Source organism: Chanodichthys erythropterus, unplaced genomic scaffold (assembly GCF_024489055.1).
Source record: "Chanodichthys erythropterus isolate Z2021 unplaced genomic scaffold, ASM2448905v1 ctg001590_np12, whole genome shotgun sequence".
Classification (NCBI taxonomy): domain Eukaryota; kingdom Metazoa; phylum Chordata; class Actinopteri; order Cypriniformes; family Xenocyprididae; genus Chanodichthys; species Chanodichthys erythropterus.
In genome coordinates, this window is record NW_027125673.1 from 123,527 (window position 1) to 138,776 (window position 15,250).

A 15,250-nucleotide genomic window follows, 5' to 3' on the forward strand; every position below is an offset into this window, starting at 1 on the left:
TATACCGCTTAAATACATGTCGCCAACTGTTCACTGTTTTCTGAATGCCACCAAGCGGCAGTGAGTCTGGGTGCGAGGGCCCTTTCAACGCTGCTTGCAGCTTTTATGTATAATTGTATTGTATTACACATTTTTTTCATTTGTTTATTTACAATACAATATTATATATTTATTTCTGTAAGCTTAAAATAACAAAAAAACGGTGTGCTTTCTGCCATCTCGGTCTCCGTGAAGTGGTAGAATTTTTTTAAATAAATTAGTAAGAACTCTGACTGGCTGGTAAAACAGCTAGCTTGCTAGCTAACTAGCGTATATGGTAGGTAAAGTTAACAGGTTCAGTTTCTAAAAAGTGCATCTAGCATTAGTATTTGGGGAATTTGCATTAAGATGAAATTAAAAATGAATTGTTGGATCCTTAAAACCTCAAATAGGGGCATGTCATTGATTCAGATCATGTCATCAAAATCTTACTCCAGCTAGGCAGGCCAAAGTTGGCAACCCTGCTTACATGAGTGTGCTTTATATGTACAGGTAAATTTGGAGTTAATTTGATCCGTTGATACTGAGAGTTATGAAACCTATAAGGTTTGGATAAATTTTTAACAATTTAGTGTAGTTAATTAAAAGTTATAGCACAATACTTTTACCCTGGGGTGCCATGTGGGCTGGGTGGGGAACTGATGATTCTAAGGACAGACAGATGATTTCCTCCCGCAAATGTGGTATGTGATAGTCTCCTCCTGCAGATGTGGTAGTCAGTAAAACTCTTAAAAACATTCAGATATCTATTGTTCATTTAGGTGAGGAGCTACATCCGTGAGCACAGTCCACGGCAGCGTCCCAGCATGACACGTGATGGCTGGAAGAGGAGCATGGCGAGCAGTGGCAGCACCAGCGGTGTCAGTGCTCACAGCAGTAGTAATGCCAGCATGGTAAGCAGTGCCAGCAGTAGCACTGCTTCCACGGGGTCCAATTCCTCCACAAGCATCAGCCGTGCACACAGTGATGGAAACCTGGCCACTGCTGCAGAGCGAATACGAGACTCTAAGGTACATTCAGCACTCAATTACTTCAAGACATTAAGAAAAATAACATGAGACAGTGTACTGCAATGGCGACATGTGTTAATACAAACATACAGTGCTGCCAGTGTAATTTGATTCACAAGGAAATGTCTTATAAATCAGTTCTCTTAAATGGGAAAAAAAAATACAGATTGAATCAGTCTGAGAAATCATTCACTGTATGATGTGTGGATTAGCCCAAACATCACCTGAATCCGCTTTTAAAAATTAGTCATCTGCCCACTCATGATGGGAATTCCAAATCACGGAAACCGACTCTCACCATTCACTTAAAAGAGCTGACTCATTCGCAAATGGCACATCACTACCACCCACTTGCACCTATGATTTTCTCTGATTTAAATATCCGCACCCAACCCAATCGTTTGTCACATTACAGTTAGATATTTAAAGTAAAAAGTAAAATTAAAGTAATTTTGGCAAAATTAAGTGTTTTTAATAGAGGTTTTTTACTCCTTTAAAACATAAAAGGGACCTATCATGCAAAATTTTTGGACATAAATGTGTGTTGGCAGTGTGTGTACACAACCACCCTATAATGATAAAAATCCATCAATTCCCTTTTTTAATTTCAATAAATCATAAGCAATATCTAAGAACAAGCCGTTTCCAGATCCCTGGCAGTGTGATGTCACATTAGCCACAGCCCCCACCCACGGATGTTGACAGACACTGCCATTTTAACGTCTCCTAAGCGTTTTAGGTGTTCTGTAGCTGGATGGATTAATCCACATAGCTCTCACCATTTACTCCCGAAATCTGAGCTGCTGAAGACTAGGTGGATTCATTTTGTTTTCGAAGAAAATGCTCCCTCAACTCTACCGAAATTTATGTCTGCGCGATTCATTTCACAACGGACTGCTTTGTGAATAAATGTCAATATAAAAGGGACAATACAAAACAGAGGTTGAGCAAAAAATTTGTTACTCAAGGATAGATCAGTAAACTGTTCATGATCCAGCTTACAGTCTCCAGAGTGATTCTGGATACGTCAGTAATGAAGGTGAGAGCACTTTATTACAGTACATTGGAGTTGATTTACGGATATAAAGTTTACCAGTTTATTAAGCACCACCCGAAAAGGCATAATGTCTTTATATATTTGTTTATTGTTAGTTTTAATGAGTGTTTCTGTGTACTTCGCTGTGTATCTTGATGATAATGCAAGGGAGAGAGAGAGAGTTTAAGGATATACTATTTTAATGCACACTTGCACTGTGTTTTATTAAGCTGTTACAGAGATTTTCTAGATTGAATATGGATCCTTCATATTTTGTGTGAAGTACAATTAACCTTATAAATCTCATCGGTAAACTGGCTTGTACTAATATAGTGGATAAAAACAAGTCAATATAAGTTATAACCGTAATTAAACTAAACTATACCTGTTCTATCTCCATGCAGCATATATTCACAGTTTCTGACATTATAGTGTGTCTTGACTGAATCCTGATAGGGGAGAATGAGCTTTTGAAGCTCCGCCCTCTTAGGCCGAGTGCAGCAGCTCATTTGCATTTAAATAGCACACACTGAAACGGTGTGTTTTTGCTCAACCCCAAAAAGTTGCAATGTGTTTTAATGTGCTATAAAAATTATCTGTTGAGTATTTTGAGCTAAAACTTCACATACACACTCTGGGGACATCAGAGGCTTATTTTACATCTTGTAAAAGGTAGCATAATAGGTCCCCTTTAAATTGGAATGTCACTGTTTCTGTCACTGCAAATTCCCGAACACACACAAGTCATTAAATATGTTCAGCCCAAGCAAAGGCTGGATATAGGCTTTATTAGTTTATTATCATATACATACAGCGTTTCACAGCCATTACATATCAGATACCAGACACTTGATTGGTCCTGGTTAACCACTTCACTAAAATGCTCCCACACGGTACTTTTATTTCCTTCTCTTTGTTTTAATTCTCTTTTTTTGAAAATTCTCTCAGATCTATTTTGGCTCCATTGCTGCTTTAAAAAGTAAACCCTGCAACTGCGTCTGCAAACTAGTGCTTGATGAAAAATAAGGCTATAAAAATGCTAATATTTACATTCTGTTGGAAAACACCCTTCTCATAGTAATTTGTTACTTTTGTGTATATTTTGTGTATATTTTAGTTCAAATGTTTGCGTTAGTATTAAGCAATTTCTCATGTAGTTTTTAATATCCACTAGGAATTTCTCTAGGCAAATGTTTTCCTTTATTGGTTCTTCTTGAAGGGATATGCTATTTTTGAAAACAGAAATAAGAGTGATGCACATTCTTTGCATTTTACTGTGAAATGAGTTTGTGTCTTTATTAAAATGAAGACATTCATGATTTATCTATCATACGCATTTATCTATTATCTATCATACGCATTCCCATTGGAATGTTATCCGCAGATTGCGAATTAGCTTAAAGGGGTAATATTAAAAATTAACTGACTCATAATGAGTTATTAGTAATCAGATTAACTTGATGTAGCAACATTAACATTACAATCAATCAATCGGTTCATCCTGTGAACACAGTATTGATTATTAATTAATTCTAAGAGAAGGGTATTTTTCATGGCCACAGTGTGACGATTTGTACAGTAGTTAATCAATTTATGGGTGGAATATGTATATAATAATTCATAAGGTTTTATGAATTATTATTATGCACATACCAAACCAAGGGGGAATTAACCATATATGGTGAATTAACTACAACGAATTATAATCAATCACACATATGATTAGTTCTGTTTTAATAATTATGTAGAGAACTATCGGTCCGTCCAGCAAACCGGTAAGTTATCCACAAGCTCTTACGACAGAAATATTACCCTCTGGCCACGAAGATAAATTTCTATGGTAGCATCCAAACGTAAAGCAAGGATATTAGAATCAGAACGTTAAAGTGACTCGATTGTTGCTGAATGAGCAAGTGAACAAAATAAGCGTGGATATGATGGATTTAATATACAGAACGGGTAATACAAAGGTTATACGGATAAATGTACACAAGTAGATATAGATATATACAGGTGAAAATAAAGGCAGAAAAGAGCGAGGTGATCAAAGCATGGCCAATTCCACCAGTTAACCTTAAAGAGCCAGCAAGGAAACACAGTATTTAAAATCTTAAACAAATACTTGCATATAGATTCGTTGTGGTGCTTCGAGTTTCGGAGCGCTCAGTGTGGTAGTTGGTCCTTCAGGAGGTGATGTTCAGCGAAGTTTCGAACGAAGGCTTAACTGGAAGTAAGATGACCGGAAGATAGAGAAGAGAGTCCGTCTCTACAGCAGGAACTTGTGCAGGAAACTTGTGCATCGAAGAGACGCGTATCATGGTATTTTAAGGACAACAGGCCAGAACGCCTTCTTGATAACGTCCTCCAATGATAGCATTGCAATTTGGCGGTTTTTCCACATCCCTTTGTCCTGTCCCCCGGGTTAATTTATGGTATGTCAAATCGGTGCATTTTCTTCATAGTACTATTAAACATTGAACGATGCATTTGACAGAACTGTAACATACATGGGTGAATAGCTTGGACTCACAGCTTTACGGAGAGATCAAACTCGACAGGTGTCGCTCATCCTATACAGAAAATACACTCTATATTCTACTACAATTGTTTAACATGAAAACTAACTTACTATAGTTAATTCTATGATTCTACACTAGTAACACATATATGCAACAAGCACTACAATGGCAGATACATTCATATTTGCAGGTATAATATCTGTGCATACAGTCTTTATGTAGGTATTTGTGTGTGTGTGTGTGTTTGTGTGTGTGTGTGCGTGTGCGTGTATTTTCCTTTTTATGACCGTTTGGAATTTGGGCCTGTCTCCTAGAAACCCGATCCGTGGTGTTCGAATCTCCTTTGAAGTCGCGGAGGAGAGGTTCGGGACTTATTGCAATAGTCATAAAAAAGAGTCTCGTGATCCATTAGTGTCTGCCAGGCTGGATGAGATGTAAGATTTACAAATCAAAGTTCTGTGAATTGGGACTTAAACACAGTTTATGGTGGGACCTGCTCATCTTTGAGACTGTGCAGACCCTACAACAGAAAAATAATTATTTCTTGGCATTTACAGCGCTTAGAGCTTGTAACAAAATTGAGATAATTTAAGTGACAGTTATTCAGTGACAGGGAGTCAGAATCAAATATATATTGTGCACAAGTTTTATTAACTCAATCATGAACACATTACTAAACTAACAAACACATACATACACACAAGTCACACATGCATAGGTAAAATGAGAAATGACAGTGTGAAACCGGAAACGGGAACAGTAGGGAAGAGTTCTTTCTCTCTTCTAGGTAAGCACATGGTGGGGGCAGGTCGAAACCTGTTGGCCTAGCAGGCCAACAGGCAGCGCCCCACTGATGCAGTGTCACTTGGAGCAGGCAAGAGAGTGGGAAAAGAACTGTACGCTGGCTTTTAACTCTCTGGAGTCTGGAAATGCGCCGGCGCATTTTGCAGGATTTTTTTCACATTGCAGCAAAACAGACTAAAATACTCTGTCATTTTTTGTCATAGAGACAGAAGTAATATATCAATTGAAACTATAGAATATGTTCTTTTATTTGTGTACACTCATGTCACATGACCTGTTCTTCTTTAGATTAATTTGTGGACTTGTAAGGCCCGCCCAGTCGGCCCAATGGCGGTTTCCTACAGGACGGGGAAGGTTTCTTGCACGTTCAGTCTTTTCAGTGTGGCAAAGTAGTTTAATTCCAAATAATCTTTTATCTGACTCCATGTTATTATGACCTCAAATTTAGTTTAGAATGTCAATTGATTATTGGTCATTTGTATAATAATTTGGCTCTACATTTGAATATTCTATTTAACTCTTTACTCTTATTGTACTTGTTCATTCATTTCTCAGTGTCGCACAGGGTCCTCGCACTGGCCATTCATTAATTATGCGGGCCCACGATCACAAACTCGCCAGTCTTGGTCACTAGACAGAGGTAATTGACTATACTGTTTAGAAGGCCGCCTTCATGCTTGCTCTTTCTAAAAGTATTTGTTTAGTCCCCATAGATCTGTATACACTTGAATTAAAGTAACACTAACTCTAGTCAGAGGTCATAACCACTACAACAGATAAGCCGACCAATATTACTTCTCTTATATCAGCTTTGGTTTGGTTATGCCATGGTTTCCCACGTACACTTAGCTAGAGTAACGTTACATTAAACAGAGGTAAGGCTCACCCTATTTAGGTTGGTCGATCAACATTTTGTTGTCCTAAATGGAAATTCCCTTTTTAACCTTTACAGTCTAAGTACACTTGAACTAATGCAAAGCGTTAGTCGGAGCTCTAAAATCACAGTTGGTGTGCCCTATGCTCCACTTTAGTCCGTTACTAACCTGACGCAGATTTGCGGTAACAATGGATACATCGTAATCTACTGAAGTCAATAATTTCAGAGTAAGTCAGAATAAAATCAAATGTAACAATTTATTAGTCAGGTAAATGTATCATGCCAATTACATAATATAAGAAATTGTAGTCTGCCTCGACCCAGATTCCACTCCAAAGTATATTTTAGAATCAGCTTATCCCCAAAATGGCTTAATTATCATAGAGAAGAAAGTCAACTTGTATATTGTTTATGTACCATTTGATTGATCAAATCCTGAGCAAATGGTAATCAATTGTAGAATGGGAATGGGTGTGGGACACAGGGAACCATCTCAGACAATGAGGTGTCACAACTTATTAACATACAGACCACAACTGGTAAAACATGAGAAACTACATTTACATGAAGAGTGGTAAACTGTAACAAGATAAAAGGTTTGAGGTTTGGATGTTCTGGGTTCATTCTGACTCCGATGAACCCAAGGTGCTATGTGTACTTTGTCACTGCTACGCTGCAATAAACTTCTTCATCGAGATCTTCATCATTTTTTCTTACATTGGCGAGCCACCCAGCGAGGGTTTTCCAATAAAGTGGGAAAGGTAAGAAAAAGCTGTTTTCTTTCTTTTATGCTGGTTTTTGTCAGGGAACCCCCTCGTTTAAAAAAATCTAGAAAGGAAATTTTAAGGACAGAAGAGAATTGTTTATTCAGTATTAGCAGGAGGAGTTAAGCCTTAAGCCTATTCTGTACAATTTTGTTTAAGATTCTAACGGAACTGAATCAGCCCAATGCAGTGTGTTGATAGAGTTTTATTGGAATTGTTGTTTCTAACGTAACTGAAACTGAGTGTAGAGTTGTTATAATTCTGTTAAGATTCTAAAGTAACTGAATTGACCCAATGCAGTGTGGTCACAGAATTATTTATAACTGCTATTTGAAAGAATAACTGAAGTGCAGTGCAGGGAGTCTGATGCACAGTGATTCTGAGAAATTTAAAACAATAACCTGAAGCAGTGTGGTTTTGCCCAATGTACTGAGGCATTGTTTTAAATTTGATAAACTTAAGTCCGAACTACTGTGGCTAGGTATGTGGTTTTGTCCAATGTACTGTGACAGTATTGACAGTTTGTTTAACTATTCAGAGTAGTAAGATTTAAGGCCCTATGGAGTTCATTTTTGTCTGAATTAGACTAACAGTTATCTTAAAGCAACTAGATAATGTATAGTCATTGAAACAAGACATTGTGAATAGTTGTTGAATTATCACAGTTCAATAAGGTTTTGAAAATGGAAGAAATTATCATTAAATACATTGCTAGGCACGGTTCACCTGGAATGTTTGATGGGATAGAGAAGGCAGATGATCCATACAATTGGGCTATGGGTCGATTCAAAAATTCCCCCAAAATGCCAAAGAACAAAGAAGGAAAAATTGCTAATGCACTTCAAGCAGTTTTTGCTTCATACAAAGTAATTAGGAAGAAAGTAGATGAGTTAAAAGCTGAAAATGAGCGACTCAGTGTTGGGGTAATTTCTACATAAAATTACCTAGCTGGTGAAACAATATGGAAAGAAGAAAAGATCAGAATGCAGAATGAGATTGCGTTTCTTAGAACTAACAAAGACATGCTTAAATCATCTGTGGAAAAATTGGCCAGCAATTTGGAGGAAACATGACAGCTTGTGAGTTTATGATCAAGAATGGCATAACTGACAAAAACACCAGTAAGACATTGTTAGGGGACACACTGAGTAACCCAGATCCAGAAATGCCAGATTTGCAGGGACATAGCTCTGAGGGTTGGGAAAGAGATTTTCGGTCATTCAGTAGTCAAGACTCTGACTGTACAGTTAGATTTCCCATGGCACCAGTTCATAGTACAACAACTATGCGTGCTATTGAAGGGAGGGAAGAGCAAATGACCACTACCATGGTCAGAGAATTTAATCCAACTGAACTAGAAATTGTCATTAAGAATATTGGGAAATTTGATCCTGCCAAACAAGATCCATTAGATTTTCTGAAAAACTTGGAGGAATATGCAGAGATTTACCAATTTACAGACGGTGATGCATGTGTTTTGTTAAGAATGTGCTTGCCTGACACTTTGTCTGGAGCCTTAACTCAGAAAGTAAAGGACAGAACTGCAAATAAGTCAGAGAGGAAACAGGCACTACTTGAAGTTTTAGGTGTGTTGTCAGTTAATTGGGATAAAATATCTGAGATGCACATGAGGAAAGGAGAGCACCCAGCAGCGTTTTCAGAACGATTATTGGAGGTGTTTAAAACTTTCAGTGGAAATTCTGATATCACTAAGAATGATGTCAGTTTCAAGTCTGCCTTGATTAAAAAATGTGACCCACTCACTCCTTCTGCTGTGTCAATGGTTGTGACACCTCTCTCTGAGTATAATGACATTATTGCTAAAATGACACAGTTTTACAACAATAATGGGAATGCAAATAATCAAATGAAAGATGCCAAATGTAGACATCCAGTTGCTGCCTTTGGCAGAACAGAATGTTCTAGATTTTCTGGTGATTTCTATCACAGAACAAGGGGAGTAAATTCAGAAGGTGTTATTCTTTGCTATGCATGTGGAAAAGCTGGTCACATTGCTAGACATTGTCAAGACAATGAGAGACCTCATCAAAGCTTTGTCTGTCATGCATGTGGAAAGCATGGTCACATTGCAAGGCATTGTTTGGAGAAAAGTAGGGAAGATCAGGAGGTTGTTTGTTATGCATGTGGAAAAGCTGGTCACATCGCTAGACATTGTCAAGACAATGAGAGATCTCTTAAAAGATTTGTCTGTCATGCATGTGGAAGGGATGGTCACATTGCAAGGCACTGTTTGCAGAAAAGAAGGAACGATCAGGAAGTTGTTTGTTTTGCATGTGGAAAGACAGGACACAAGGCAAGAGAGTGTCACTTTTCACATAAAAGAAAGGTGGGCTATCACAATTTGCTTAAGAGAAAAGGCAATTTAGAAACCCAGTTGGCACAACTGAAAGGAAATTCAAACTTTGCCAGACACATCACTGCATGAACGACGTGACTGTAACTCAGTCACAAGCAGATGCTGATGTTAATTAGAAGTGTTTTATGATAGTAGCACATTTTCAAAAAGAATGTTTACTATCAAAAGGGGGGTGATTCTTAATAATTTATTAAAAAAAATCTTTAAAAAAAATTATTGGCTTTGATATGTACGTGTAATTTATAAGAAATGTTTTAATGGCATTCATTTTAAAATGAATTTAAGACATTACTGATGTTTGATGTTTTGAGATGAAATGTCTGTGACTTTGATGTGTAAATGTGAAAAGATTCTTGTGGGGGAAAGGGGGGCAACATTTTCTGATTATTGTTTCAGATATAAGCATCGAGATGTTTGTCTGAAATGTGCACACTCCTGGAGAAAGATGATCTGGTCATTTGAAGGATGAGAAGGCCAGTGGAACCAGTGGATACAGGGGATTTTCTCAAGAAAACATTTTTTGAAAGTGAAAAGATTCTTGTGGGGGAAAGGGGGGGCAACCTCTTCATTTGAGATGTTTGTCTGGAATGGCTTACCTCCTGGAGAAAGATGATCTGGTCATTTGAGGAACGAGAAGGCGAGTTGAACCAGTGGAACCATGGGACATTCTCAAGAAAAAGAACAGTGATCTATGATCCAGAAACCCAGAGATTTCCAGACATGCAAGATCCAGAACCCCAGGCCTACAAGTTCTAGAAACCCTGAGAATGACCATGGGATGAATGAAACTGATGGAGTGATACAGACTTGAACAGCAACAGTGACTGCTTCTTCTAGAAGGACTTATGGTCCAGGTGGAAAAGAACAGACAATGAGAAGAGAAACAAGAGAAGATTAAACAGCGTCAGAGACTATGGACAGACATCCTTCCACCTAGATGGAAAACAAGTGGGCAAAAGAACATACCCACAAGAAATGCACACATGTGAACGCACACATATGGATAAAGGGTGTCCACACTGAGAAAATGGACACAATACACAGGACAAAATGAAAAAGCATGCGCACAGAGACACACACGCACACACACACACACACACACACACACACACACACACACACACACACACACACACACACACACACACACATTATATTGTCTATTGATTTTTGATTAGAGTTAATAAAAACTAAACAATTTGCTATTATTACTGATGCAAAGGAAAGATTATGAAAGCCCAACAAGGTTTTGAAGAAGAAAAAAAAACAAAAAGACAAGATTTTGGCAAAACAAATGCATGTTGGAGACTTAGCTATTGCCTATTCTGTTTTCATTTGGGATGTAACCTTTAAAACAACTGTATGTGTATGTATCTTCCTTGTTATTATGTTTAAATGTAAAATTGCAAATAACTTTAACTTTAGGACACTCCCACTGGCTGTGATGGTCCTTGAATGTCTTCTCACCCAATCCCAAGAAGTTTGTATTTCATTTTGCCAAATTTTAGAAGTCTATTTGATAATTCTGCCCAGTTGGATGGAGCTGTAACCAGTGTGCATGAGGTGATGACCCAATGACGGGTAAGATTCTCTTTTGGCCAGCGGAGGACAACCTAAGGCAGGGCTTCACCGCCACTGGGCACCTGCCCAATAGAGAATGGGAGGTGTAATCTGTGAAAATGGAGTGGTTGTGATGCTTCTTTTGGGCCAAGAGCATCAAAGAGGGGACTATAAGAAATTGTAGTCTGCCTCGACCCAGATTCCACTCCAAAGTATATTTTAGAATCAGCTCATCCCCAAAATGGCTTAATTATCATAGAGAAGAAGAAAGTCAACTTGTATATTGTTTATGTAACATTTGATTGATCAAATCCTGAGCAAATGGTAATCAATTGTAGAATGGGAATGGGTGTGGGACACAGGGAACCATCTCAGACAATGAGGTGTCACAACTTATTAACATACAGACCACAACTGGTAAAACATGAGAAACTACATTTACATGAAGAGTGGTAAACTGTAACAGGATAAAAGGTTTGCGATTTGGATGTTCTGGGTTCATTCCGACTCCGATGAACCCAAGGTGCTACGTGTACTTTGTCACTGCTACGCTGCAATAAACTTCTTCATCGAGATCTTCAACGTCCTCATCATTTTTTCTTACAATAATCAATTCAGAGATGATCAATACAAAACATCAAATGCTCAGAAATAGAGTAAGATGCATACCTGACATGAGAAAAATAAACATTGCTGAGTGTCATGGACATTCGGCAATGTGGGCTTCATCTGAATACAGAGTAGCCCTGAGCCTTTTGCAACATTTCCTTAAATACAAAACATCCCCCAATGTGGGGCATGAACTTAGTCAGAATTTGCATTGACTAGGGTCACAGACCTCAGGGGCTCGCACCTTGCTGTGGAACAGAAGGTAATTTGGATGAAAGACCCTGGGAAAGGGACACACCCATGTTTGCAACCAAAATATCCCTAAACTCTTAAAACCTTTAATACCTTTGGTTTACTTCCATGTAGACGAGACCATTGTACCAGTTGCACTGAGACATTTCAAACGATACCAAACATGTATAGCATTCTTTGATGATTGTTCACATTAAACTAGGGGTGTCCTCGACTACAGATTTACATAGTCGAATCCGATTCGAATCGGATTGCCTATATTTGACTGATAGTCGAATCATATATGTGTGTGTGGGTGTGGGGTCCACTAGATAGTGCGCACGGACTTTGAAAGGTTCGCGCGCTGAACTGTGCACAAGATGGAGCGGGACACGGAAAATTAAGTAAGGCCTATAGCCTACCCGCGGCTTAAGACAACTTTAATTTTCTTTCACGCACAGCACAGAGAGACATCATTCTAATAAATGGATGTATACCTAGCCGAACTGACCCTTCGCAAAGACCCGCCCCCCTTAGTTACTGCTGCTTTGTCCGACAAGCCGTGGCGCTGTTACGCCACATGCAATGAAAAATACATCGCGGAGCAAAGAGGATACTGACAACACGTTGACAGACAAGACAGAGCAGGTTACTTATGATATTTAACAAAGTCCCAGCTTTAAAACTGTGTAGTTTTTAAGAAATTCAAACAATAAAAACCGTTTTGTTGTTCTTTTTATTGTGTCGTGACAGATTGCTGTAGCGCCTCACCTTAAGAGGCTCGTAAACCGATCATCTTTTACTACGAGTCCGTTTAGAGCATCAAATAAACATGAATGAACATGAGAATCAATGTTGTTTCAAATGCGGAAAGATGTCAATATACACAATTTTTCAAGTTTAACTCCACCAAGGTTAATCTTCTAACTCCTTTCTGCTTTGTCGGACAAAATGGCGGATTACTTTTAGTCATTTGCTGCGTCCCAATTCACCTACTTATACTACGCCCTTAAAGTATGTACTCTTTCTGTGAACAAAAAGTACTTACTTTTGAGTGTTTCAAAAGAGTAGACAAGCTTTGGGGCATACTATCACGTCATACAATTGCGTCTTTGCTCTCTGCCGCATCCAGTCACCGTAAACTGCCCTGTCAATCATCTTACATCCTCCACATTTCATTTAGCTAATTTCCTACCGTATCGGGAGAGAAATGCAGCACGTTGATCTGCAGTCGCGAGTCTTTCATGTGGAGAACTCTCCTCATATTAATGCATAATGATGCATTTAAAAGTTAATGGCCAATCAGATCTTTATAAAAGTCCACATTGGTATTTGCAGATGAAAAATAACACACATAACATTAAAATAAATATTTTCTATCAGTTTGAACTGATTATTAGTCACTCAAACAACCTCTCAGCGTCGATCGTGCATATTCGCCATGTTTTGTAGTTTTTAACACTGAATCCTCGTCCAAAGCGCAATGGGTTGTGGGCAGTATAAGCCTCTGTTGTGTGCACAGATCCACACTTTGAAAATCTACCGGAAATAGTAGACCATCCAGGAACTTTTGGCATACTCTTTTCAACATACTATGCTTTGGGACACACTTATTTTAATCTCACATACTATTTAGGATGGATAGTATGGACATTGGGACGCAGGGACAATTTGGGTATCTCACATATTCTGAATGTCTTCGGCAGAATTCAAATGAGCCATTTTAATCTAGATTAATCTAGATTAATTCCAAGATTATCATTATTATTATTAAAATTAATCTATGCCCACCACTAATATATATATATATATATATATATATATATATATATATATATATATATATATATATATATATATATATATATATATATATATATATATATATATATATATATATATATATATATATATATATATACAGATATATAATAAATATATTCTGTTCTGCAGAAAGGCCACACTGCAGATACATATACATGTCAAATGTCGGTAAATCACATTAAATCAGCAAAATTGTCTGTGCGAGCAAGCTTTAACTAATCTACAGTGCAACATTGATGCACCAAAAAACATTAAATTAAAAAATTATAATTATTTAATCAAACATTAATTTACAGAATTGAATTAGAACAGAATATACCATTCTAATAAAAAAAGCCTAATTAAAAAAATTAAATATGATCAAGTCAAACTGCAAAATGCCTGAAGTGCAGGGGAACATATTCAAAACACAAGCCACAAATAGTTAAATTAGATGAGTGATCAATAATTAAATTAAAATTAAAGAAATTATTAAAATAACAAAAGTATAGCTAGAATTGTCAGCTTGTCTTTTTAACTGCAGAGACAATAAACGCTAAACTGGAATGGCTGTCTTTTTAGCTAAACATTAACAGCATCCAAAAATCAAATTACATCCGGCTGAAATAGTTTGAAATCACTTGTAGCTACCCTACCTACTAGTCAGCTCGTTGGCCGGCAGAAGCGCGCCACAGTGTTTGTCGTTGTTGAGTTCTAGGACATGAGCTGTTGGCACAACAGCAAAAAGTTTTTTTTTTTTTGATAATCTTTTACCATTTCAAAGTGCATCCAATTCTACACTTTATCCCAGACATTATTAAATATTTAATCCCTGCGCAAAGATGCTCCTCTGCCGGTCACGGATCATCGAAGTGAAACTTAAATCGGTCACAGGGGTGGTTGGATTTTTTCACGCACATTAAAAATATTTATTAAAAGCTTCTTTCTTTTCACATTTTTATTTAAAGTATTACCATAATAGGCTGTATATTAAAGGGATACTCCACCATTTTTTCATATTAAACTATGTTATTCCCTTAACTAAGACGAGTTGATACATACCTCTCTTGTCTCAGTGCGTGCACTAAATCGCTCTGTCTTGCGGACAGACTCGTGAAAAGTCCTCTCACCGCCCCCCGCTCCCTCTCCTGTAAAAGTCACGTTGGTTTTATTGACGGAAATGAGAGGGAGGAGGAGAGGGAGTGGGGGCCGGTGAGAGGACTTTTCACGAGTGAAGATATTACTGCGCCAAGTCAAAGTGCTCCCGAGCACTTGCTATGGTATTCCGCTATACAACATAGTTATCCATTATACACGCTTAGAAAAGCGCAACGTTTTGTTTTGTCACCGTCCTAGGTCGAGTTACACTACTCGAGTAACTGTATTTAAACAGGGAAAACGTGGAGGTGTTTGGTAGCTTCTCTGCTTGGCCCCTATTGAATGAACTGGGCTAAGCTAAGTGCTAACAAAGTTTCGCCGCAAGACAGAGCGATTTTTTGCAAGCACTGAGATGAGAGAGGTATGTATCAACTTGTCTTAGTTAAGGGAATAACATAGTTTAATATGAAAAAACGGTGGAGTATCCCTTTAACCTACTGGGAAAGAACTGGTATGTCTATGT

General features: G+C 37.8%; 1 protein-coding gene across 1 annotated transcript in view; it reads left to right on the plus strand.

Annotated features, from left to right (window-relative positions):
* Nucleotides 1-800: 800 nt before the first annotated feature.
* The window catches only part of LOC137016405 (protein FAM199X), a gene marked incomplete at its 5' end in the record, with an annotated part of 90,345 nt that continues 75,895 nt past the window's right edge, over nt 801-15,250 (plus strand). The window contains one exon of the mRNA XM_067380793.1: nt 801-1,049. Within this exon, the coding sequence (XP_067236894.1) occupies nt 801-1,049 (249 nt within the window). The remainder of the gene's footprint in view (nt 1,050-15,250) is intronic.